This window comes from Pterocles gutturalis, unplaced genomic scaffold, assembly GCF_000699245.1.
Source record: "Pterocles gutturalis isolate BGI_N339 unplaced genomic scaffold, ASM69924v1 scaffold6976, whole genome shotgun sequence".
Lineage (NCBI taxonomy): Eukaryota > Metazoa > Chordata > Aves > Pterocliformes > Pteroclidae > Pterocles > Pterocles gutturalis.
The window spans coordinates 64,872-90,724 of NW_010100219.1; the positions used below are offsets into that span (position 1 = coordinate 64,872).

The following is a 25,853-nucleotide window of genomic DNA, read 5'->3' on the forward strand; positions in this document are numbered from 1 at the left end:
GTAGAAGTAATGTATTCATATTAAGATAACTTTCTCACCATATTGACTAGCCTTGTGGAATGACAAATTCATTCTTAATGTTGAAAAAACCCAAGTTAATTAGCTTTTAATGTACACTGAGCTAACATATCTGCAGTTCTATGGTACCTACAATATTGGAGTTAGTATGTTGAAAAACTATTTTCTTCCTTTCCAGATACAACGTCTTGACAACATGTAAGTTCAACCAATTATATAGGGCATTATGGAAATTGTTTTCTGGGATATGTAAGGGCCACAAATACTAAGCTGAACTTTTGCATCCATGAGATTGCTTGTAAGACTAGATTTCTCTTCCTCTGGAAAGAAAGAAATAGGAATTACAGTAAACATTCCTAGAGAGAGCAAATTGTAGCATCCACAACCACTTTGAAGAAGAGCTTGAATGTGTAACTCAACTATCTTATTGCAATTAAAACCAAGCAAACCTTACTTACAGATCACCAGCAGCAATTGCATTAGAAAATTAACATTACATATTAAGTGATTGATTAACAAATTCAAGACAGCTTTTAAAGAACAAGTATGGTTTTACTTACATAAAGATCACAATATAAAATTTATTTCCTCAAATAAAAGTTTTCATAATTCCACAGATCACAGAAACATTAGATCACCACCATGTAGGGTCTACTGCTGTGTAAAGAAAAATGAAGACTGAAAACTTCTGATGCATAGAAACCAACATCAGTCTTGCACTGTCTTTATTTCTGAAAATCTCCCTGGGACAAGTTAATGCTCTGTAGTTAGAAAGATGACTATGTTTTCACTAAAATACTTAATGCAGCTTCTGCTAATGTCTCACAGAACATCACATTTCACTAGGTTTTAGTACCCATATTTAAGGTCTATAAATAATTTTTGATGAAATAGCATTGTGGAGAAGTTTGATTGTTCTTTTCCACTATTCTGTGAATAACACATGAGACTAGCTTTTTTAAAAAAAATACTTAGTAGTATTAGAGTACTAAACTGTGCTATCCAGCATTAGATCTATGCTCAACAAGCCAAGCAGTTTGCTTCTCATAATTGCTCTTGTTTTGTACAAATCAGAATACCTGCCTTCAATTTACGTGAGAATAAAGTATGTTGCACTCCATGAGGTACAATGGGAACCTTCATATCACACATGTAATACACACCTGCACTTCAAAAGATTGTATAATCTGGTCAAATAGGGTGGGTTGCACAGCTAGTAATTCACAGTGCTTCTGTAAGTATCTGAGCCAGTATAAATGCAAAGGGTAGACGTAACGACAGGGGAAAAATACAAAGGGTTAACATTTTGGAAGGAAAATCGCATTACTAACAACGTAAAAGTTTACTGTATCTTCAGCTGCTCTAGGGATGATGAGTTGATGAACAAGAGCAATTCAAAAAAGAGGTATTCCAAAAATTTATTAAAGGTACCTCTGGACTGAAACTCTACCATTTGTCATGTTAGACACTTCCTGTAATTTACATTGCACTCTCTGTCATCATCCATGTCATCAATAAAGGTCTTGAAAAATATGAGCCCTAGTACTGACCCCCAGGGTACTATGCTCATTACCAGCCAGCAGTTGACTGTTAAGATGCTGATCACTGTCATTTGAGAGCAACAGTTTAGCCAAGTTTTCAACCCACTCAGCAGTTGGTTCATCAAGCCTAGACTTCCTTAGCTTCCAAACAAGAATGCTATAGGAAACAGTGACAAAGTCTTACTAAATCATGGTGTATTACATCCACTGCATTTGCATAATCAGTCATTTTCCATATAGAAGGCAATCGTTCATCAATCATGATTTGCAATTAACAAATCCATTTGACTATTTCTGATTACCTTCTTGACCTTGATGTGCTTAGAAATGGACTACAAGAGGATGTGCAATTCATGGGCTGCATACACTGCAAAAGGACATGTCCAATGATTCTGGCAGGGTCTGAGATGAGGCTGACCAAGAGATCACTCCCTGTCTTCCTTCAAGAAGAGAATAATATTGGCTTTCCCCAGTCATCAGAAACATCTGATCAGCATGAATTTCCACAGAGAAGAACCATAGCCTCACAATCACATTGGCCAACTCTTTTATCACTCTGTGTAAATTTCATCTGGCCTTGTGAATCTGAATGCATACAGCTGTTCTAAGCACTCCACAGCCTGTTGTTCCATCTTCCTGTCAAACCAAGTCAGTACACGCGGCTTTGGGAGCAAGTTTTGCTTGCAAAGACAAAGGTAAGAAAAACCATTGAGCACTTCAGCCTTTTCTGCACTGTCTGTAAGTAGACCTATCTGTGTTTTCTCTAAGCTTCCTACGCAACTAGCATACCTTTAGAACCTCTTCTAGTCAGCCTATACTTTCCATGTTATCTTCACACCTGATGGGTTTTGGCTTGATTTTTGCTAATTATGCACACGGTACTTTCATATTCCCCTTTTGTTACCTTTTCGTCCTTCCACCTTATCTAGGTGTAGTATAGGGAATACATTATTTTCACTGCTAGTAACAGGCCATGGGGCTCTATATTGAGTTAACAGTGCAAAGCATCATGGACTTGCCACAGCTTGTTTGGACTTGAGCTATTTTACCTGTAACAGCACATAGTTGAAGTACCAACCATTGCCTTATTTGTTTTTCAGCTTCAGCTTAGTGATGTATTATTTTGTGGTATTACCCTAAAGAAACCATACAACATATGGTGAAGACCTAACAAAGGTAAGGGGTCATCGTGGAACTAAGCCTAGGGACCAATAAGAAGCAAGCATAGCAACAGACCCTTTCAGAAACATAAAAATAACGCCAAGCAGATCCAAGACTGAGAAGGAAGAAACTGGCATTTTATCAACATTTCCTTCCCAGTGAAGAACCTAGGATGTTGATAACTCTCTCTGATAAATTACTGTGAAGAAATACAAGGTAGATATAAGAAGATTTGTGTATATCATTTAGCAGCAATTAGTATTAATTAGATAATTTGGACTATAAATACTAGTGGTCAGGGCCCTGAGTTCAGCAATGTATGCTAATTTATCTGTCCAGCCAATAACCATCCTTCTCTGATACTCTCTGTAACCCATTCTTCACACATAAGGCTGTATCTGCTTGTGCTCAAGATCTGCTCTGATACAGTGCAGCTGTATAGTCTGGTATCAGACTTCCGTAAAAACAGATAAATTATTAGTGAGCAGCACCTGGGCCCTCCACCCACTGGCTTGAGTTGCATTTAAACATAGGCTCCTGCAGCTGGTCCTTGCCCAAGCTACGTCTCTGGCTATACACCTTGCCAAGCCTAGCCTATTTGATTTCCTGGCCTTATCTTGGACTTGCCTTCTCACTGTGGACTTGGCTGTCAATCACTAGACTATGGTCTGAAACTGTTTACTGCCATCAGACCTGCCATGTTTTTCTTGTTTGGAAACTGCAGGACTGCAACCTTTGTATTAAAGGCCATTGCCAGTCTTGCTGTCATCTTTGGCTTCTGCCTCACTTTGTTTCATGGATCAGACAGCTCTTGTTGTTCCCTGACAGCTGGTATCATTGTAGTTGGACTGATAATATCTCATAGTTTGTATTTTGATCAGACCTATGACTTTTATTAGACCATTGATAAATTCTTAGTGCCACGTATGCGTTTCTTTAGCCCACATAAGTTGCACAGGATATACAGCAGCATATGCTTCCTTTTTGTATATTAGTTCACTAACAAGGTCCCTGCACTGCTAAGCGGGTTTTTATGATGAAATTCTGTCTTCCTAAGCAAGCAGACAACTCACTTCTGAGCTGTTAATAAATTTTCTTTAAAACTCATCCAGCTCTGAATACCTTTCTGTAACATGGCTGCTTCCTGGACTTGCAATTCTTCCTGTTTATTGTCCAAGCTCTGTATTTTAGCATACAGAGACTTGAATAAGCTGAATTATCTCATAGTCATGGTAGCCTAAGTTATACAAATGATCACATTTGTCTTCTCTATCCTTTCTAAACAGCCTGCACCCATCCACAATGACACTCCAATTATGCATACTGTTGCTCTTGAGTCTTCATGACTGTGATTGCCTTGCAATCGACCTGGAATTGCTGTTCTTCCTGGTTTTCCCATTTGCTGCCAAAGCTCTGTGCAAATGTATGTACAAATATTTGAGGAAAGAATGCCCAAAGAGCCTTCTAGTCTCCTTTAATCTGTTCAATGTTTCTCTGGCTGTACAGGGAGTATAGATCCACTTATTCACTATATGAATGGAGAGCAATGTATAGTAACTGGAAGGTCAGATAAAACCTGGCAATCTTTTCTTCAGCATTTCAGATTTACGCTGCAGGAAAGCATCAAAATTCCTGGGGTGATAGGTCGTTATGGAAAATGTCAGCCTTTGTCCTGTCAAGAAAGAAAACTTCAGCCGCTTGCACTTATTGCTTCCTGTTGAATAGTGTTGCTTTTTATCCAGAGACTCAAGATGCTCAGCCCAGACTCTTCTCTCAATGGAACATTTTTTCTCTCTCCTCTGTTCCAGGGCTCTGAACCTACTCTTCAGAGGAACAGCCGCAGACAGACACCATTGCTGGGAGCCTGTGTCTTCTTGATGCTTCTGTCTTCTTCTGGTCACACCAAACTTCTCAGCCTTGAAGAGTTTGGCTCTTGTTCCCACAGAGTCTCTGCAAAGATCTTGTCAATTGCTTGTTCACTAACCTTGATGCAACAAAGCTCCTGCACCTGGCACTGCAAGAAGTCTACCAGAGCCCACATCTAATTGGTGAGGTCACCCTTGCCATTCATGGCACAGTGCCAGAGAGAAATATTGAGAACTCCTGACAGCCTCACACCAGGGTTGGAGCATCCACCCTCAGGATTTCCATGTGGATAGAGGCCGTCTAAAAGTAACAATTGCACCATCCAGGTCCTGAAAGCAGCTTTTGTGGTGTGTTGTCAACATTTATGCATCCTTTTCTACTATGAGCAGCACTTTTGAGCCCTCTGTATGTGCACTGAATGCCAACTGAGCATCAACCGCCCTGTTACTGTGTGCAGATCCAGTCTGCAATGCTCCTTGTCACTTAAGGATGCCCAGATCCCAGATAAGCAAGAAGCTGGACGTTACTGTTCCCCTCTCTACCTGCTGGTCAGCAGGTAGACTCTGGCTCTCTCCCTGAGATCCTGGACATGATTTACTTAGCCTGTACACATGCATGTTGTTGCTTCTTTCACTGATGTCCAGAAGAGTACTTCAACAGAAACTCAGAAGTGGTCTAATCCTTTACGAATTGAACTCTATTTTGTGATGCATCATGAGTGAAAATATTTCAGTGGTTAAACATGAGAAATTGCATTAAACTCTGCCAAAAAACCCACCTTGATCGGCAAAAGAATAGAGCATTCAGTCATGAGAATAAAATTATCTTGACTAGGCACTATTTAAGTAAAACAATCTCCAATATCCCTCATATATTAACTGTATATACAGCCAGAGCTGTATTTCTGTCTTTCCAATTCATATCTCAGAAGGTGTAATTAAAAAGCATGAGTTACTTGTAACAATTAAACATTAATGTACATTTTTTTAAAAGTCATGTTTCTTCACTTAGTCTATGTGTCACAAACCCCAAATCATAGCATGAATGTGTAAACTTGGCTTAAAACTTACCTTTGCACAGGTTTGATTTTGCTCTTCTCCTATGTTTCCCTATCCATGGGGTCCATGTCAGGGGCCATTGGAAGGTATCTCTTAAATTTTTGTTATATGTAGATGCCAGAAAATGCTTTGGCACCTGTTTTCTGATGCTACATGTTATGTTGGAGTAGGTGGAGACTCAGAACCTTCAGAGTGAAGCTCTCTGCTTCAGTCAGAGCAAAATTTACTTTTTCACTGAGTAAAATCTGGGACTTCAAACCTGAGTTCTGCCATATTTGTGAAATCTCAGTACAGATAGTGACTTGGCGATCTTTGATAATTCTGGATCTTATATTATTTTTTAAAGTATGTTTGAAAATACTGCCAAAACATACTTGCTTGGAATGTCAAATTGAAAAAAAAACTCTAGTGTTTTGCCCTTATTGACTTCTTTAGCTATCCATAATATGACAAAATAATATAAAATATTTTGGAAAATAACTGAGGAACAAAACCAGAGCAAAACATTAGTTATTTGGCTTAGACATATAGCTCCCAAAATACACCCCAGGAATCTCCTATAGCCTCAATGCCACAGTGAAGCCCACAGCCAGCAGCCATTTGTGTAATTTCTTAGCCCACACAGCACGGTCTACAGAGCTTCACAGGGTAGACTTGAACAACACACAATATGTCTGTTGCCAGGAAATGGAATGCAGCAAATGCAATCATATCCCACTCATACTTTTAATGCAAACCAAGGAATTTAGGTTCCTCCTCCCACCCCAAAAAAATCCCAAACCCCTGTACCTGTCAGCATGACATCTACCAGCACATTTTCAGGAGTTGGATTTCTGAAGGATATGATGACAGCAGAATGCTGGCCAATGCATGCACTTATGCTGGTTGGTTCCATCATCTGAGGAGGAAGACCAGTCCCCGAAAGATAAAATATCCACTCTTTAAGCTGTAGATAAAACATGTCATTATTTAGTATTTGACAAGTCAGATATTTGTACATTTTAAGGCGTTTTACCTACTTCTTTCATTTAGTGTTCTTTGTCTCTTTTCTGTTGGAAGTGAACTGCTGTTTAACGGTTGCTTTCTTTCTTCCCTCAAGCTGTTATGTTATTCCAAGTATTGCTGTCTGGAAATCAGTAGTTCTAGTTTGGGAGAAGTTCACATCTCCTCACTGCATTTAACTTCTGTGCTGCTCGGAGCACAGAGTATTTCACTTCCATGTAGCTACTCAGAGCTTCCAATGTAATAAATGTAAAGACATAGGAGGGCAAGTCAAAGCACATATATTAGAACCTGAAAGCAGATGGAGTGAGAGAAGTCCTCTTGAGAAGACAAAAGAAGAAGACAAATAATTATTTGATGGGACAGCAGTAAAATCACCCCAAAAGCCAAAACTGTAATTCCAAAGAAAGACTGTTAACAGCTATACACAGAAGACTCAGAAAGTTTGAAAAGAACTAGTCGATATAGAGTATCACAGCAGAGCAGAAAAAAAAGAAAATATAGATAATTAAACTGATGTGTTAATTTTGATCAATTTTTCAGCATGAGAGTAAAGAGTTGCCTTCTCCACATTTACTCTTTTAAGGTTATAAAGAGTGATGTTAATAATGTCACCCATTATAGAACCTTAAAAGGTGAATAAGCAGCAAAGGTGAATAGTAAATGAAAAGATACTACCATTAATTTAAGAAAAATGTTTAACTGGAAAATTCAGGTTGCTGTGTTTAAATTAAATAATAACCATACAGACTAAAATCTGAGGCTTATTACAAACTGTTCTAAGTGACCCTTTGATCTGTTGTGTTCATTATCACTCATAAAGGTATGCATCAGAAAGAGAATAGGAAATAATAAATAAAACCAAAACACTATTGTCGTTATCTGAAATACTGCATTTACTTCTGCATATCCTGTCTGAAAAAATAAGGAAAATTTATAACAGACAGGGTTCAAAAATCTAACAACAAATCTGGATATACTGTAAAAGTTGACTAATCTATTGCAACTTCTCAGTATAAACAGGGATAAATAAAATAGGACATCATATGTCTTCAGAAAACAGCTTTGGACAGCAAAATTGCATGTCTTTATTACTATTTTATAGAGAAACATTCAATACAACAAGGAAAAATAAAATTTAATATTAATAAAGGAAAGCTGTTGGTAAAAGTCATCCAAAGCTACAGGATTTTATTAGAATAAAAAAAAAAAAAAAAAAAGAGGAAGAATTGTTTATATACTGATAGAGACTACTCAATACTGAAAGCATAAAAACAGAACCTACGTTTTGTTTAGGTTTTAGACAGTGATTTATGTTGCCTGGTTTGTGGGGACTTCTGTGTTACTCAGACTAATAAGAATTAAAAACTACCTCCCTTTAAAATTGCATTTGATTTGGTTACTGGTGACTTAAACCTGACCTATAGCCTGTTTACGGTTACAGAAGACCATATTGTTAGAAAGCTGGATGTGTCAAGCTATTAGTGTTCTACACTGGCTTGTTATTGACATTTTGTGTTTGCTTACAAACACAGTAACTGTAACCAAAAAAGAATTTTTTTCCAAAACTTTTAATACAGAAGTTGTGAGGTGATACTAGTGTAACAGTGCTTTCCAAGACCAGTGTAAATTCGCGTGAACCAGCTTGTTCATAGCAAGTAATTTTACATCGAGGTACAGTGCAGGGGTGGGAGGAGTGCACATGCTCATATTTTGTGCAGGTGAGATGTAAAGATCAAGTTTGATCTTTATTGCTGAAGGCTCAGGCTCATGGTCTACCAACATTAAAGACTAGCTTCTACTGATTCTTTGTTGCTAACAAGAGACAATTTTGAAACCCATTACTTCAAGCGCTGAGCACCTCTAAAACAACACACTGAAACTTTGTCAAACTGAGCAGCTGAAGAAGTAGCTAAACAAAATTAGAAGTCAGTCTGGAAAATAAAACAGGGCAACCAAAAAAGTCTACAGATCATAGCACAGGCCTGCCTTGCCTGACCTGAAGTTACTGTTCTCCACCAACTCACTATGTGACAGAGCTCAAGATCATGTATACTCAGTGCAAGAAATTAAGAGGAAAAAGACTTCAAAAACCCCAGAAACCTAAGGCAAATAATAAAAAAGACAGGATCTAATATTAGTTTCAGCTTCTCTATAATATTACTACTGTTGAAATCTCTACATTACACCTGGATGCTAGTGATGTGGTAAAATAACAGGATAATGCAGATATAACAGGACTCTGGGTGCGGGTTATGTTCAAGCTGATCTTTCAATTGTGGTGTCCCAACAAACTTAATTTCAGATTTCCACAATTGTAAGAGCTACACTCAGATTCACTTTGCGAAGACCTCTTCATGCAGAAACAGACGAAGCAGGTAATAGACCAGAGCAGTTTCTCTCAGTTAAGTAAAGAAGCACAATCAGAAACAGTTAAGGCTTATCCTACAAGTGCTGTAATTAACTGGTTTTAGATTAGTCAGCTATTCAGCTATCAGATGGCTTAAGTATCCATTCAGATATATTTAATCAGAGAAATCAAGGGAGGGAAATCACTATTGGAGGGGTGAGGGGGGTGTACGTTAAAAGTTGTTTGAGGCATGCACCACTGACAAGAAGCATTCTTCCAGTCTTCATTAGAAAGGGCAGTTATATTCACCATCAGCTATCAGCACAGCAATTAGCTAACTAAATAACCTGAAATTAATTTACTAAGGACTGTAGCAGTGAAAATGAATGAAAATTTACAAAATTCAAAAGATTCAGTCGTTAAAAAGAACCTAAGCACTAAGAAATTACAAAAGCTATACCAATATACTGAAATAGTTAAAGGGGCCTGGACAAAGCAGATAGAAGGATGGGATATCAGCTAAACTTCACTGCAGATAAAAACTTGGAGATTTGTCATTACTTGAAAGGAAATGCACTGGATGACAAGATTTCGGTGGCAGGGCTTAACTTGTTCCTGAAAGGTTTAAACAAATTGTATTGTTTTATTGCTTCTGTATTTGGCAAATAATTTTCTTTTTATTTTTTAAAATATAGATAAGATTTCCATGTACCATTAGGAGCAAGACAAGATAAGGACATTCTATCCTCTTCAACTAGCCTTGCATCTATACTATTCATATGAGAACTGCTGGCTCCTTGTTTTTATCCTTAATAAATATTTAAGAGGGATTCTGAAAATAAATGCTGTGCTAACACCACCTACAAATAACCTGTCTGTTCAACATACATTATCTGGAAAAAAATTGCCACATCACTTCCTTCACTGTTTGTTTTCTTCATATAAAAGAATATTTGCTTAAAACACTACTGAAAACTCCTGGTAGCACTTAACTGGAGTAATTCAGCAGTCTGTTGGGATATCTGAAAGTCCAACATGAATACAGAGAGGAAATTGCATGGAAAGCAAATGCTTCATCCAACCACAGCTCATGTGATGAAATATTATAATTTCCATCATATTACCAGCTTTTATTTCCATTTGTAATTTTCAGTCAACTAGAAGGTCACATTGATGACTCGTGTTTCTGTATTTACTTATTTCTCATTGAAAATCAGGAAAATTCACAGAGAAAAAATGTCAACAATTCTAACATGCTGAAAGTATAAAACATTTTCAAACTAAAAGGAAGAGTTCACTTTTTCAAGTGCGTGACCTTCCAAAATTCAGATCAGACAGAAAAATGAAAAAAAAAATTTGTTCGGGCTTGGGAAAAACATAAAGAAAATTCATTTCAGAGGTAACAATGCTAAGAAGTCCTGGTCTTCTGGTGTTAAAAACAGCAGAACTAATTACCAAGAAAACTAAAATTATTCATTACTTATTCTAGCTCCTAGGCCATTTTAATACTGTAAATAGAATAATTTCTGTGTAAAACTAAGGTTAAAATAAATTATAACTTTTGCACATATTTGCATTTGCTCTTTCATTATATATCCAGCAATTAAATTTCAACTTGACCTTCAGACTGAAACCCTCACTTACATGCTTATTAACAATATTATCTAATCTGAATTCCAAGAGTTGTGGGCAGAAAACACAGCATCATACCTGTGAACACTTGAAGGTTATTGATGCCTTGTGATTGCCTCTTCCAAGGGCAGAGGGACAGAATTGCACTGGTACTTCAGTGGTGGAATGAGGAGGGACAATCAGCTGTACGAACACAAGAAAGTAGCAAAGGGAGGTAAAAATCAATTTTTTGGAGTCTATTTCTGTTTTATGCTTTGTATCGACACAATGTTTATGTGATTAATGAGTTCCACCAGATGCATTCTCTCCTCTCAGCAAGCGCAGGCTGCTAAGGCAGCAAGTGTATTGCAGTAAACAACCCTCGTGGCAGTCACTGCACGTTCACCCCCCAGAAACTACAGAGCTGGTGTTACTGATTGCTTCAAGGACATGGACAGTGGCTCTCACAAATACTATTCAAACATCACTTTGGTGTCTGAGAGTATTGATGACACTAAAAGGTTATCACATTGACCTCCAAAGACACGGACTGGCTTACAAGGGAAATAAACACACGGTAGGTTTTAATAAAGTAGTGCTTCACCTCCCTTCCATGCACGTTTATCTTAACTAACATTGTATATGATGTTGCCAGTTTTCTCTTGAGCTGAACTATACTACTTGAGTTTCAACTGCACAGCAAAAAGCAAAGTAGCTGACTACAACGAGAATCATAGAATCATTAAGGTTGGAAAAGACCTCAAGGATCACCACCAAGTCCAACCATCAACCCACACCGCCTAACTCACTAAACCATGTCCCTAAGAACCACATCTACACATTTCTTGAACGTGTCGCCCACACTTCACAATCTTGTACATCCCGTAGGTGGGTGATAACTTGAAAGCTTATTTGCCACCAGCAGACAGCTGCCACCACCAGCCAGTTGCCACCACCCCACGCTTGTCATTGTTGCAAGGCTTCTGTATTACCCAGAATAACAGACTTGAGGGAGAGTCACGTCCCACAAACCACCTCCATCCCCATCTGCACCACTGCCCAGAGATCATTTAGCTGTTCATCATCTAAAAGGAGCCCGAACAGCTCATTTCTCAGTGAGTTCCTGGGCATGCTCAGTATCCAGAAACCTTTTTTCAAGATGTAAAATTTTTACTTTCATCTATAATCCAATTCCTACCTACTTCGGCAAACCAGCCAGCCCCATTTATCAAATGCAGACTTACAAATGGAGAAAGAACATTAATGATTACCCCCTCACAAATACTTTTTAAGGAAAATAATAGCAAGGTAAGAACACGTTGTGACAGCATAAGAATATTACAATTTAAACATTTCTAGTAATTTCACTGATATTTACATTATTTAGAGTAATAACTGTCCCACATAGATTAAAACATATTAGAATTCAATTTTCTATAAGCATTAGTTGACATATCATTGAACAGAAAATGCATGCCACAATGAATCTAAATAATCAACACAGAATTATAAAGCAGAAGACTGCCTGCTCTGAAAGCAGAAATTTTTTTTTTTACATTATAGATCTGTTCTAAAAAATAATTTTATATTGCACAGTATGATGTACTACTGCATCCAGAAAGTAGTTTGTTTTGAAACACAGAGCTGGGTAAAAAAAAAAAACAACAACAACAAAAACCAACTTACTTTCTACCAAAAAAAAAAAAGAATAAATTGCTTCAAAAACAAAAATTGAGAAATAATGCTAACAACATAATTAAAGAAGGTCATACTTCACCATAATAAGATATGCTGAAGTTAACTAATCCCCTACCTTTCATTTTGTTTATATAAACAAGTGTCTTCAAATATAATCATGTGAAACCCGGGTCATTCTATGATTCTATGATTCTATGAAAGGCAACTGGTATTATTGCTCTTCATAAGATCTCAAATATAACTTTTCAAATACAGAAACTAAGACTAAATAAGACTGAGCAACTCTACATGCATTATTCTTGTTATAAATCCAACACGAGGGAAATTTTTCATTAAATCTAAAAGTTTATTCACTACTCCATACAAAACAATACTCTCAGTCATTACTAAACAAACAAGCTTGCACAGAGACTTTAAGACTGCACTCCTCTCTGACAGCCCTTCTTTATTAATTTATTTTTCCTCAATATTTCTGTTTCTTAGCCAATCAGGATAGAAGACAGCGTTATGAAAAAGGTTTAGGCTAGTTACAAGCCAGGAGAATAGCAAGCTGAGGACTTACAGTGAACGTGTTTATTTTTGTCAATATAGATGATCCCATTTGTAGGAGTTTATTGTACATTTAAGGTACATCATAAATATATGTGTGTATAAATATAATACATACACATGTGAAATCTGTCCATGTCTTTATATAAAGAGAAGGAGTAAGTTGGGGAACATAGCATTACTGATTGAGAATTTTCACCTGTTAAATGCCAGGCATGAATCTTCTACTAGAGACAAAGACAGCTGTGGTTAGGAAAGAAATACAAAACTCAGCATCCCAAAGGCTGTTCCTCCAGTAACTCACAGTTCCCAACATGCTAATGAAAAATAAGTTAGGAATTCTGCAGCAAACTTACAGGAGTTCACTTCTGTTCCAACTTTTATAGAATTTGTCATCATTTATAAAGATGTTAAGTTAACATATACAGTGTAAGGCTGACAAGAAGGAAAACAAAAGCTAGGTGTAGCTCAGTAAAAAAAAACAAAACAAACGAAAAAAAAAACCCAAACCCAAACAAACAGAAAAAATATTTGAAAATCAAAATCACACTGAAAGGAAATCCTTTAAAACTTTTAGCAAATTATTGAAAGAAAAACAAGATATATTACATTTAAAGTTGTTTTAGGGTACAACTGCAAAGCTGCTAACATACATATACTTTTCTCATTTTCATCAGTTTACAAAAAAGTTAATGGAGCTGCTTCTAATTTACATGAAGCTGACGAGATTTAATGCATCTGAATTTCATTTAGACTTCATTAAGCACCCAGAAGTTCAGGAATACTTGAGCATAATTCAACTGGACCTCAGGAAAACCTATTATTAATGATGTCAGTACTTGAAGCTGAATCAGATCTATAGAAGATAATCCCTTGTGGTATTTCCGTAATGCCTTCTGTTGCAAACTGAAACTGGAAAGGTAGGCACACACGTGGGAGTATTTTTTTAAAAAATTCTGAAATATTAATCAAAAGTTTGGTTAACATTTGATGCAATTAATCTCCAGGAAAGATTAAATTTTCCCTGATATCTCTGTTGAATCTGTTTTATCTAACATAACTGAGTGGATGGTAAAATCAATTTGAGATATTTTCTGACTGATAGCCCAATATTTTCAACAGTTACACATCTTAGATGACATAAAACCAAATATAGATAATTACATGAAATGCTAAAATTACAGATTTAGAATATGCAGGATTTTAAAATTACTAATTCGCTTCAAACATTACCTATCTTAATTGGACAGTCCCATCTTTGATCAATTGTTCCTCGTTGTATTTCATCTGGGGATGCCTCAAATTAGCTTAGCCTCAGAAATTTTCTGCTTACAAGAAAGCATTATTTGCTTTAAAGAGAGCAGAAACTTGAACAATTAAGATAGGAAACTTCTTCCACACATCACAAAGACATTGAAAAAGGCATTAATATAAACTAATAACTGAAACACAGGTTACAGTTTATAAGAACAAGAAGCAATCTTCTGGAAGCCAAAGGCAGTTCTGTATGGAGGGACTAAACCTAGGATGTAACACATTCAGGAGAAGAGCAGGTATTTAAATTCCCCCCCACTGCCCTTGTCGTCAAAACTGTGAAGGAAACCTGATTAACCCTCCAAACATGGGTCTGCAATGGAAGACACAAGTTCAAAAAAGGGACAGATACATGAAATAAAAGTCATCTAGTTGCTTATAGCAAATTCAACAAAGCTATTCTTAAACTGGAAGAACTACTATAGTTCACAAAGAACATTCCACAATTCAATGCATAAATGCTGTTCAGGACTGAGTATCCTATTAAGAAGAAAAGAAAGAAAGAAAGAAAGAAAGAAAGAAAGAAAGAAAGAAAGAAAGAAAGACCAATTGATGAAAGGATTAGTAAGCACTTGTTGAGTTTTAACGTAATGCATGAAGATGTGTTAATATGCAAGATATAAAAGACAGACTAGAATAAACAGATTTTATACTTTCAATTTAATGTAATACTATGTATGCAAAAATATAGGGCAATTCAGTAAATAAATATGATCTCCTTTAGCCGTTATCTTTAGAACATTTGGTCTTGTGCTGCTATATTCGAGGCTGAATGCTGTTTAGTTTCTGAAAGCCAAAACCACATATATTATGACTTTATGACATTACTCTATTGTCCCCACACAATCTATTTTCTACCTTCTCAGCTTTATTTTAGGATCTTATTACAAGATTCCTCTCTTCTCCCTCTGACCCTTATGCCAGTTTGCACAAATAAACCAGCTCTGGTGTATGTTTTCCCTGCATTATCTTCTTCGTGCTAGAAAAGGTGCAATCACCATTTCTTTCCTGTCTGCAGCAGGTTTCTTCCTTTTCCTTTTTCACATTAAAGGTTTTATATTCACATCCTAAAAAGAGATCCCCCTAACCCCTTGCAACAGAGTTTCCATGCATCTGTCCTCCCTTTTCTCATCTCCCCATCACACAAAGGACACATATTTAATAGCATTAATTGTTAATAACATCCAAAGAGTTCTTTATAGGAACTGTACTATTAACCAGTAATCAATAGTCAAGAATGAGTATTCTTCAGGGTCCTGACCATCTAGAACTCTACTCAATCACAATGAAAATACAAAAGCTGAGCCCAACTATACAACCCTCAGTCCTTGAAAGAACAAAATATGTCAGGCAGCAAGACGGAAGGGCTTCTGTGATGGAGGAGGAAAAAATGGTGTACATAACAGTAACAGGATAAAGATTTTCTCAGGAGAAAACAGCCTCAGGGCAAATGTGAGTTTGGAGAATAAAATTATTCCAGGACCGCACCTGGAGTACTGTCTTCAGATGTGGGGCCCCCAACATAAAAAAGAGATGGACCTGTTGGAGAGAGTCCAGAGGAGAGACACGAAATTGGTCAGAGGGCTGGAGCACCTCTCCTATGAGGACAGGATGAAAATGTGGATTCTGTTCTCTAGAATACAGACTTATAACACCTTTAGCCTGGGAGACTATGTTGTGTATTCTGAATCCACAGTATGATACACAATTCAATACATTTTGAAGAGAAGGCTCTCTTGCACCACTTTTGTGAAAGCACAGAAAACTTACTTACAGGGTGTTTTGGATCAGTCTCAGTTGAAAAATTGCTAGGATTGCTGTTAACAATTTCTAGCTCCAGAGTTTCATGTGTAGAATTAAAGAGAGGGATGTGTAGACGAGCCCACCTGAAAAAAATACATATATGCAATTCCTATTAATTACTAAGCTTCTCCCATTGCATTTTATTATTCATGTTTTCTTTCTTGAAAAAGAGTACTTTTAAAAACAATAATTATGGTTTTTTGCATTAGTATTTTTCTGCTAGTATGGACATACTTAATAACATTAATTAATATTATTAATAACAGTAAAAAGTGGTAGCAATAACCATTACAATACTTGCATCATTCATAAGGGCAGAATATGTCTCACTGTACTTCAGTTGTCAGGAGATAAGTTTAAGTTAGTTGGTTAAAGGGACTGTCTAGCTCCCTCAATACTCAACAAGGAGAAAAATATTTTCAGGCAGAATTGGTCCTAATGTAGATCGCCAAGATGTGGAACCACTTTTCATTGTCTACAGTAGAAGCCTAAGTTTAATTCCTTAAACTTGATGCCTAACTTTTAGATAGGAGGACGTGGTAATGAATCCTAGTGTCTCCAATACCACAGCTTCACATTTATTCCTAGCCTCCAATCTGCAAATTTATGTTTCACCTTTCTTTGCCTACTTTCTCTAGATCTAACTCTGGAATAAAACATTTTAGTCAAATAGATAATTCAGAGTGCCAACGCCAACAAAAAAGTTCTGTTCCAAAAAGTAAAATAATTGTGTCTTATTATTCTGTAGTCTATCCATGGACTCATAGACTGCCTCAGGTTAAGCATCGGACAGAAATTAAAGGTAATCAGGTAAACGATAGCTGTAACTCCTTCTTATCTAAGCAATGGTTTACATAAGCTTATAATTAAATGGTGTTGCCAACAGCTTTTGATTTGCCAGATAACCATTCCTCTTGAACATCTTGTAACCTTGAGATCTCAAAACAGAGTGTTCCACACCAGCTGTTTAAGTGGAGGTTCTGCCTGCTTTCCTCCTCTTTCTTTATCTATGTGAACTCAAAATCTGTTTAATGTTGCAGAGTTTTTGCACTGTTCATTATAACATAATGGTAAATTGTTATGTTGCACATGCAGATTATGTATTTTAATGAATATTTTGGCTGTCCCAGAACAAAGATTGGAGTATGCTGATTGCCCGAATGTTATACTTTAAATCAGCTGGCACTCTATTTTACAGACTGTCTATCTTCTAATTAAAGAATAAACAAACACAAGATACTTTCAATAAGGAGCACAATTTTCAAAAGAAGTCATAAGACTCCCAAAAATTCATCTATTCTGATCAAAATAATATATTATTTGCTTTTAACAAATATATATGGCCATAAATCATATTCTCATTATAACACCTAGGGACAGAGAAAAGATATTCAAGGTGAATCTGTGAAAACAGTAAATAAGAAAAGTTTGAAAAATGAGATACATATATTGGTTTTGCTGTAATTTATCTACTTAATGGATATTCCCTCTAGTCAAAGCTATGGCAGGTCAACTGTCAGATTGCTCCACATATTTATCCTCTGGAAAAAAAAATAGTCAGTTAATCATAGCTAAATCAGTAAGGAAAAGGAAAATATAAAAAATGACATACAGAAGAGAAGGCATTTCAGTCAAGCTTTATGACTGTAACTTCAGACCCTGAAACCTGTGTGCAGGTGGGCTCCTGTTAGAATTTGTTCTTTTCTCTGTCAAGAATTGATTAGAAATGGATTCTAAGTGTATCAACGGGTTTGTGGCTCCTAATTCAGTTCCAGCTGATGTTTCAAAGGCACAAATTCTTAAATATTTCAGATTGATAGCAAGAAGAATGTGCCAAGCACATAAAGAAAAACATTATTTTCAGAAGGGTATCACATATAATAATGCTTCTTCCACAATCAAGGAAAAAGTGGTAGGAGTCTCTGAAAGAACTACAAAGGTTCACCAACCAGAAATGCTTCAAACATTTTATGACGTTTACAGTCCATGTCTCTCAGAAGACAGCAAGGAAGTACACCCATTCAAAACAAAACAAACTGATACCTTTGTCAAGCAGACAACACATAAATGTCTACTTGCATTTCCTTTACATATTCACTACACATTAATGCATCCAATTTACTTGGACTACCTCATATTTTCAGCAAGTAGAGCAATGCTCAGTAATTTAACTGTAACATCAATGCCATCATCGATTGCCATTGTCCAAAATTTTGTCCCTCAAGAAAAGGACAATATGCTGATGACACAACAGAAATAAATTTCTGGAAAAAGGAGAGTGTTGAAGGAAATAACTGAACAAAAAGCAGGAGACTTTATGAAACTAAAAATAAGGCAGATTGACAAACTTCTTCCCTTTCTGTTTGCACTTTTTTGTTATACTGTTTTATAATATATATAAAAAGATATATGAAAAGGATTAGCCTTAATTTACTGTTATATACTATTGTTATTGCTGCTGTTGCTAATAGTTAAACTAACTAGTACTTCTTTGGTCTTCCACCCTTACCCGCCCAGGGAAGATGTAGATCTGTTCATTTGCACAGGTAGTGCATGTTAGAGAAAAATTATGAATGCCAGATAGACTGAATTAAAAAGTTTTAAGTTATATTTAACTCCTTACTGTGTCAGCCTACATAGAGAAAAATTACAGGTTTTACTCCAGTCAGCCCAGAATTTTTAAGTAAAAAACAGGAAACAGACAGCCCTACTGATTTTCTTAGACAAACATAGTAACAAAGGCATTGCCAGTTATCTCTGATCTGTGAATCATGTACGAAGAGCAGAATACATTCACTTACAAAAATTTAATCAGTAAAACCCCACGTTGTGCCCTCTAACATTTTTTTGCTCAGTCTGTAATGTATAGTAACTAGATTTAGTCAAACAAGTGGAATTCAGCATTTAGAAGAGTAGCGCGTCCACAGAACCTGCTGCTAAGCAAAAGCAATAGGTGGAAGAGCACTACTGAAATTCCGGCATTCTTGAAAGTCTTATCCCAAAAGTTTTGATTTCTGTCTCAAAAGTCAGAACTGAAAATTGTGCTATTGAAACACAAGATGAAACTTTGTTGAAGGAAGACAAGAAATGGGTTCATTTCTCTGTCTGCTCTAAGTAGCCCATTTTCTTAACACTTGAAGTGCTTCATCCATGTCTATGCCCAGGATCTGCAAGACAGAAGTTTTATTACTTTGCCATTTCTTGAGAGGTTAAAATAAGTTGATAACTGGTATACAAGCATTTGTAAAGCAGGACTGTCAGATATACTCCTATTTCAGAAAGATTTAAAAAAACAAACAAACAAACAAACAAAAAAGACCCCAGAAAATAAACCTACAGAAAACTCTATTATGGATCTTTATTATAACATTCTGCAGTATTTTCAGGTGATTTCATAGGAAGTCTACATATAGGCTAAAATTCCATTTCAATTGTTTTTTCTGCAAGGAGAATTTCAGCTATCTACACACATATCTATGAAAACTATTTGCAAACTACTATAGTACACTTATATTTTCCATGATATGGACTTATGTTTTCCATGATATTTCAAGCCAGCGACCGAGTTCAGCACTATGAACTGCATACTTACTTTCCAAGTTCGCACTGTATTTCAGGTAGAGTAGTTGGCAATGGTTTCTCTGCAATCAACTTCAGTGCATACCAAAACTCTCCAACCACATCTGACACAAATATGACACTAAAAACAGATACGTAAGCTTAATATGACTCAGCTTTTGTACAGACAACTAAAAATGTACAGATAAAAATTAAGGGAAAACGAAATGACTTCAACACAATAAGTTCTTCAATTAGCTACCAGTTTTCCTGGAACACTTCTTGACGGTATCTGAATTCAACTACCAAATCTAATATCTACATTTACTGATACAACAAAACCTCCTTCATCTTTCTTAACTTTTTGACATAAAAAGTTGTTTGTTGGGGTTTTTTTGGTTTTTTGTTTGTTTGTTTTCAAAAATAAAACTCAAAAGCTTTTCAACTGCTAACTTACAAGAGTAAACATAAATGTCATTTCAATGACACAGTACTTTCTTTCTAGCCATTTTGAACTCAAAGGACAAAATAGAAACAGTATTCACTGATTTTAAAAAAGAAACCTTTTTCAAATCTAGTGATGAAAACAGAGGAATAGATATAGACACATTTATATGAGCATGACAAACAGATATCCTTCAAAAGAATATTCAATATACTGCTTTGATACACAATCAAATGTTGTCATTACTGAAAATTGCTTGCTGCTAGGTGAGATACATACAGCAGAATATTTCTGTGACAGACATTCTAACACATTCCTTTCCTATTGCAGATTTCTTTTTTCTGTTTCTTGGGGTTTCGAGTAGCAGAGTCAGAATAACATTAAACCAAAGCGCTGTAGGTATATAAAAATGTACATGAAATGCACGATACAAACTCATGACCCCCTAAGGACCAGTTCTTGTCCCATATGATAGATAACTATGCCTGTTCCATGACTTTATGGTTCCAGACTATCCTCCGTGCCAACAGAGACTTTAAAGTGAGCATAAAACAGCTTAGGAAAGAATCATCCATCTGAAAAGGTACACCTGCCACAAACACCTTTATAACACTTTTTCCCAGTTGCTACCACAGCAAAGGAAACAGAGCATGGCTTCATGAAAAGAGATAATAGTGTAGATGTAATGTGGAAGTACTTCTGTCCAGCTGCAATTGTAGTCCTTGAGAGTTACTGAAATTTAAAGCATCTGTTAGACAGCTTTCCAGTATAGTACTGCATACTTATACTGAATATCTACAGATGTGCTTTATGTCATCTTTGCATATATTCCCCTAAGTCCCAACCTACCGTTCAGCTGAGCCCAAAGTTTTGCCAGTTAAAACAAACCTTTATTTTATTATTTGGAAATTCTGCACTCAAAAAATACCAGAAACATTATCTGATATGAAAAAAAATAGGTCTATTCTCATTCACAGCTTCTGAGTGCATAATTTCTACAAATTTCCACTGAAAAAATATTTTACAGAGTGACAGAAGTATTCTTTTTTATAAAACAGTATCACTTGATCACTTGAACACTGTATTGTACAATGATACCTGTCATTCTCATCTTAGGAAAAATCAGTACCAGCAAATTGAACAAAACTTTGAAATACAAAGATTATGGCTTTGTAAAAATCGGGGGTTTGAATACAGGTCACGGATGTCTGCTCTCATCATACAACACCACCCACCCTCCTCCCCATGCTCATACTTTTGCCAATCAATTGATATCATTGAAAAATAGGGAATTGTTTTTCAATCAGCCCTTCAACCAAATAATGCTTTTGTAACCGAACTTCAGGAAAATAGGCTTTGCAATCCTGCACTCTTCAGTTACTTGCTGAACTGGTTTAGATGAAACTAAGACTACGAGGTCATCTGTCTTTGTATTGGTTATTATCATACTCGCAGTTTTGTTGGGATTTTCAATGTAATGAAAAACTTGTAATTTAAAACCTCTCCATATTCATTTAGTAGATCATTGTTAATTCAGAGAAGATTTTGAAGGTAAATGGATTTATGTGAAGACCGTTAGAGGGTTCTTCACCCGGTTTAAGTTACATTGTTATAGTTTTGTTCATTCTCAGAATCAAAATTAAATCATGTTATTCCCTTTATGGAACTTAAAAATTTGCAAAACTAACAGCTCATTTGAAGTTTTCAGAGGCGATTTCTAATGTTATATACATTTCTAAAATATTTTTCACTCAATTCTGGTTAACTAGGATAACTATGGGTTATTATACTGCCTGTCAGTCAGGTTTTTCCCCTCAGACAAAAGCTGTTGTCTGGGATATAATATAGATAAAGTTGGGAAATTTTTAAATTCCATTTATTACCTTTTGTTGGTTTTTTAGGGCAAAAGCTACATCAAGTGACCAAGTTTTCAATGCAAGTAGTTCACTTATTAGTACAAGAGCCACAACCACAATTATCAAAACTCTACAATTTACCTTGCATCTGAAGTGCCAACAACAGCTGGGGAAAACTTCAGTTGGTATAAAAATGTTTGTTTGGGCTTAACAGTGAAAGATTTTTGTCCATAAAGTGATGGATTCTCCAGCACCACACTCAGCTGGAGACTTTTATCTGCAGGATTAGTGATGGGAATATCAATTCCAGCAGTATCCTAGGGAAAAAAAAAAAAAACCACCCACAAAATTAATTATAAGCCATTACATTTAAAGATCTTTCTCAAACAAATGTAAGATGCTTACTCATTACACTTACATGAATACAGGCTGCACCTTTTTTTGATGCATGGACTAACCCAAAGAAGAGAAGTTGCGGCAAGAGACATTTCAGCCAAAATTCAAATTGTAAACTCTTTAATTCCACAAAAAAGGAAAAGTTCAAGTCTTCACGGCCAGTCTGCATTCTAACAAGCTACTCCACCTTTCAAGATATGGCTGAGGCTTGCCAAAACACACTTTGAGGCAGATCTGCTGTAGTCTCAACCAGGAAAACCCTCCAAGCCATCTCCCAGCAGCCAAGCAGAGACAGTTAAAAATGTGCACTTTGCAAACTGGCAAGTGACTCAAGCCGAATTCTGCAGGATTTGTTCCTCTTAATTTTTAAGTTACATCATAATACTTGACATTAAAACACCAACACTACAATAAACATTCCCTCTCTCATTCCTTTCTGCCATTTCCCTTAATAGTGGTCTCCATATATTTCTGTTTAAATTCTATGAAGGACTATCTTTTCTTGACAACCTGGAAAACACAGCTACTATTAAAGATGCATATTAAATTGCAGTTACTATAATAAAAGGGAGACAAACTATGACCTGATTAGATAAATATGCATGTTTTACATGTGGAACACCTTTCAGATGAGCAGAGGTGGCTCACTCTGCACAGATGCTACATTGCATTCTTGAGCTGCTCTTGAAACATGGTTAGATATCAGCAGGGTTCCAGTGACCCCCTTCTCTGTAAGGTTAAAAATAGTGTAAATCCATCCTATGTACCCTATGTGTATAAATATGAATGCACTTTATGAAATGAAACGCTTTAAACAGACAGGAAGGAATATACTAATGAAGGAAGTGCATCACAATTCAGGATGCATACCTGGAGTACAAAATACATATATCCTATTCATATATGTTCATCTATATAAAACATGAAAAATTCAAACCCAAATATATATATATTTATTTCACTGTATCTATATTTACCTCTATCCCTATTTTTCTATCTTTCCTTTGCTCTAATCAAGCAGTTTCTTTCAAAATGCAGGGTTGGTTTTTTTTTAAACATATAGTAATTTGGTTCTCACAGCAAAATTTTGCCATATACTTTTATTTTGTGAAAAGTAAATAATTCAAATTGCAAAACAAAAGGAGAAAAAGATAAAATGTCTATTAAAATTAATAATATACTAAAAACTGCACAAGAAATACTTTACAACCCAACACACATCTGCCTCACTGTGCTTTGGGACTGCTTATGATTTGGTAAATTTCTATAAATTTACATTTATAGAAAATAACTACTGGAACACACATAAAACACATTTAACGTTCTACAGCTGGCAAGATTACACCAAAAATTTAAATCATTCAAGTGCCTTGTATCAGTAAGATGGGATTTAAATTGGCCATAAAATATTTTAAAGCTCAGATTAATAGCTTTTACTGGTATAAACAAACTTATAAATGTATCTACCATTTTATTGCTAAAGGTTTCATTACAATTTTATAGTAAAACATCTACATGCTGTGTTGAAGAAATATTTTTACGGTGAAAAAGAAATATTGGACTGCTTATTAGGAAAAAAGCAGCAACTATCAAAGAAACCTTTGTAAGCTTGTACACAAAGGAGATTCTCTATTGCCAACATTAGCTTAACGTAAAACAGTGTTCTCTTGACAGTATACAATGAATGCATAGCATTATGTATCTCCCTGGAATTTCCCAGGAAATTTCCCTGGAATTGCTATATACATTTCAAAGATCTGCTGCTTCATGGATGGTAATAAGAGCAGATGTATATTTATCAACTGAATGTACATGTATAGTACATTTCTAGGCCTTAATGGTTTGTTATGGAAGAACAGTACTAGGATAAACAATAAAACATCCATGCAATTGCTAAACAGTACTAGGATAAACAATAAAACATCCATGCAATTGCTAAGAGCATTATTTTTCCTGAAAGTACCATCAGAAAGAACGCAAAGGAGTAACATCATAGGCAAATTCCAAATGCATTTGTAGTCATTAATTTAGATACACATTTCAGTACTGTATTTTTAGAAACATTTTGACAGAGGAAAAATGTAAATGTGTAAAAAAGAAGAGAATTAATCCCATTCCTCAAACTGTTTCTTGTACCAAGACTGTTAGTGGCCAAGACAGAGACATTCTGGTACAATATATCATGCTTTTATTCCTTTAGAACCTGCTGTGATACACTTCTTGTCCAGTGCAGGTCATTTATAAGATAGCATTTATTCCCTGTGGAACTTGAAAAAAAAAATTGACCATTTACACTTTATCCTGCACTGATAGCCTGAGCTTATGCATAGGTGTAATACTCTGTTATCAAGATTTTGCTTCAAAATATACTCATCATCATCACTTGATCATTTGTGATATTATAGTTGTTTGCTGAAATATTTTCCTGACATATTTTATACTAAAGATTTTCTCATCATCCCAATTCTCTATATCCTTCTTTTAGCAACTGGACCTAAAGGATTTAAGTCCAAAATATGTAATTTTACATTTTATGAATGTATACACTGCACTGAACTACGAACTAACCCCCCTCTAACTTTGACAAGGTAGTTTATAGGAAGATGGACCCAGTCTAAAATTACTGTGCATAGTCATCTTCTTTGTGTTCAAACTCCAGTAATAATCCTATTCTAACAATTATCAGGTGTCAATAAAAGCACTATCTGGCCAAAGTTTCTAAGAGATAACTACACTTCTTAATGCTTTAGAATAACTGTTTTCAATTAAAATCCTTTTTCATTAAGGAGAATACATTAACTCCACATTTGTTTAAGGCCTTCCCAGTACATGGACCTTGAAGAAAAAAGCATTTGTACTTGCTCACAAGTTTTCCAGGTTATTGCTATAGAAGCAAGTTTTCAAGTCAGGTAAGTGGTAAGAATATTATTTTGATAATCCTAGTGAGATAAAGCAGAAGAAATTCTTCCCTTTCTAGATCCTTGTCCAAATCATTATTTTAGACTGACAAATAACAAGTGCCTTCTTTCTCTGTGCCGCACCTAATGACAAGCAGGAACGTTGCTTACTCAAAGATCGAACTTGCAATGGTCGCAATGCCCTTGAAGAAATAGATCTTGGCCTTCTAACTACCCCAGCTCAAAATGATCAGAGCTTTCAATGTCACCATCAGCGTGTCTATATGTCAGTGGTAGGAGTTAAGCTAGAGTCTCCTTTTGTATCCTTTTGTATTGTTATCCATTTCCTTTTCTTGGAACAAAAGAGGCTCAAGCGAGTGGCTCAGCAGAGTCCACTACAGAGTTTCAGGGCCATGCTGAGCACAGTTCAGCCTAGTTTGGTCAAATTAGTGGTAGAAATCAGAGATGGCTCTTGAATTGCTTGACGCAAGCTGATTCCGACACGCATCTCTCCTCATCATTGCTCCTCTCCACACTCACTTCTAATCCAGACCCACAAGTCCACACTCAGCTGCGTCTTTCTCCCATTGATCACGCAGACACATGGAAATCCCAACGTCCTGTGTCTTGTGGGGGTGAGTCCTTGCAGCTTCATAGTCACGTGTTAGTTAATGGAGCAGATCTTTGTGAAATGAATGATCTCCCTCACCACACAATCCCTTTTTTTCTT

At 36.0% G+C, this 25,853-nt stretch overlaps 1 protein-coding gene across 1 annotated transcript in view; it reads right to left on the minus strand.

Annotated features, from left to right (window-relative positions):
• Window positions 1-22,147, minus strand: part of LOC104460400 (chromosome unknown open reading frame, human CXorf30) — a gene marked incomplete at both ends in the record, with an annotated part of 81,867 nt that extends 59,720 nt beyond the window's left edge. The window contains 4 exons of the mRNA XM_010078846.1: window positions 6,434-6,590; window positions 15,943-16,054; window positions 19,564-19,671; window positions 21,972-22,147. Coding sequence (XP_010077148.1) covers window positions 6,434-6,590; window positions 15,943-16,054; window positions 19,564-19,671; window positions 21,972-22,147 — 553 coding nt within the window. The remainder of the gene's footprint in view (window positions 1-6,433; window positions 6,591-15,942; window positions 16,055-19,563; window positions 19,672-21,971) is intronic.
• Between the last annotated feature and the right edge of the window lie 3,706 nt (window positions 22,148-25,853).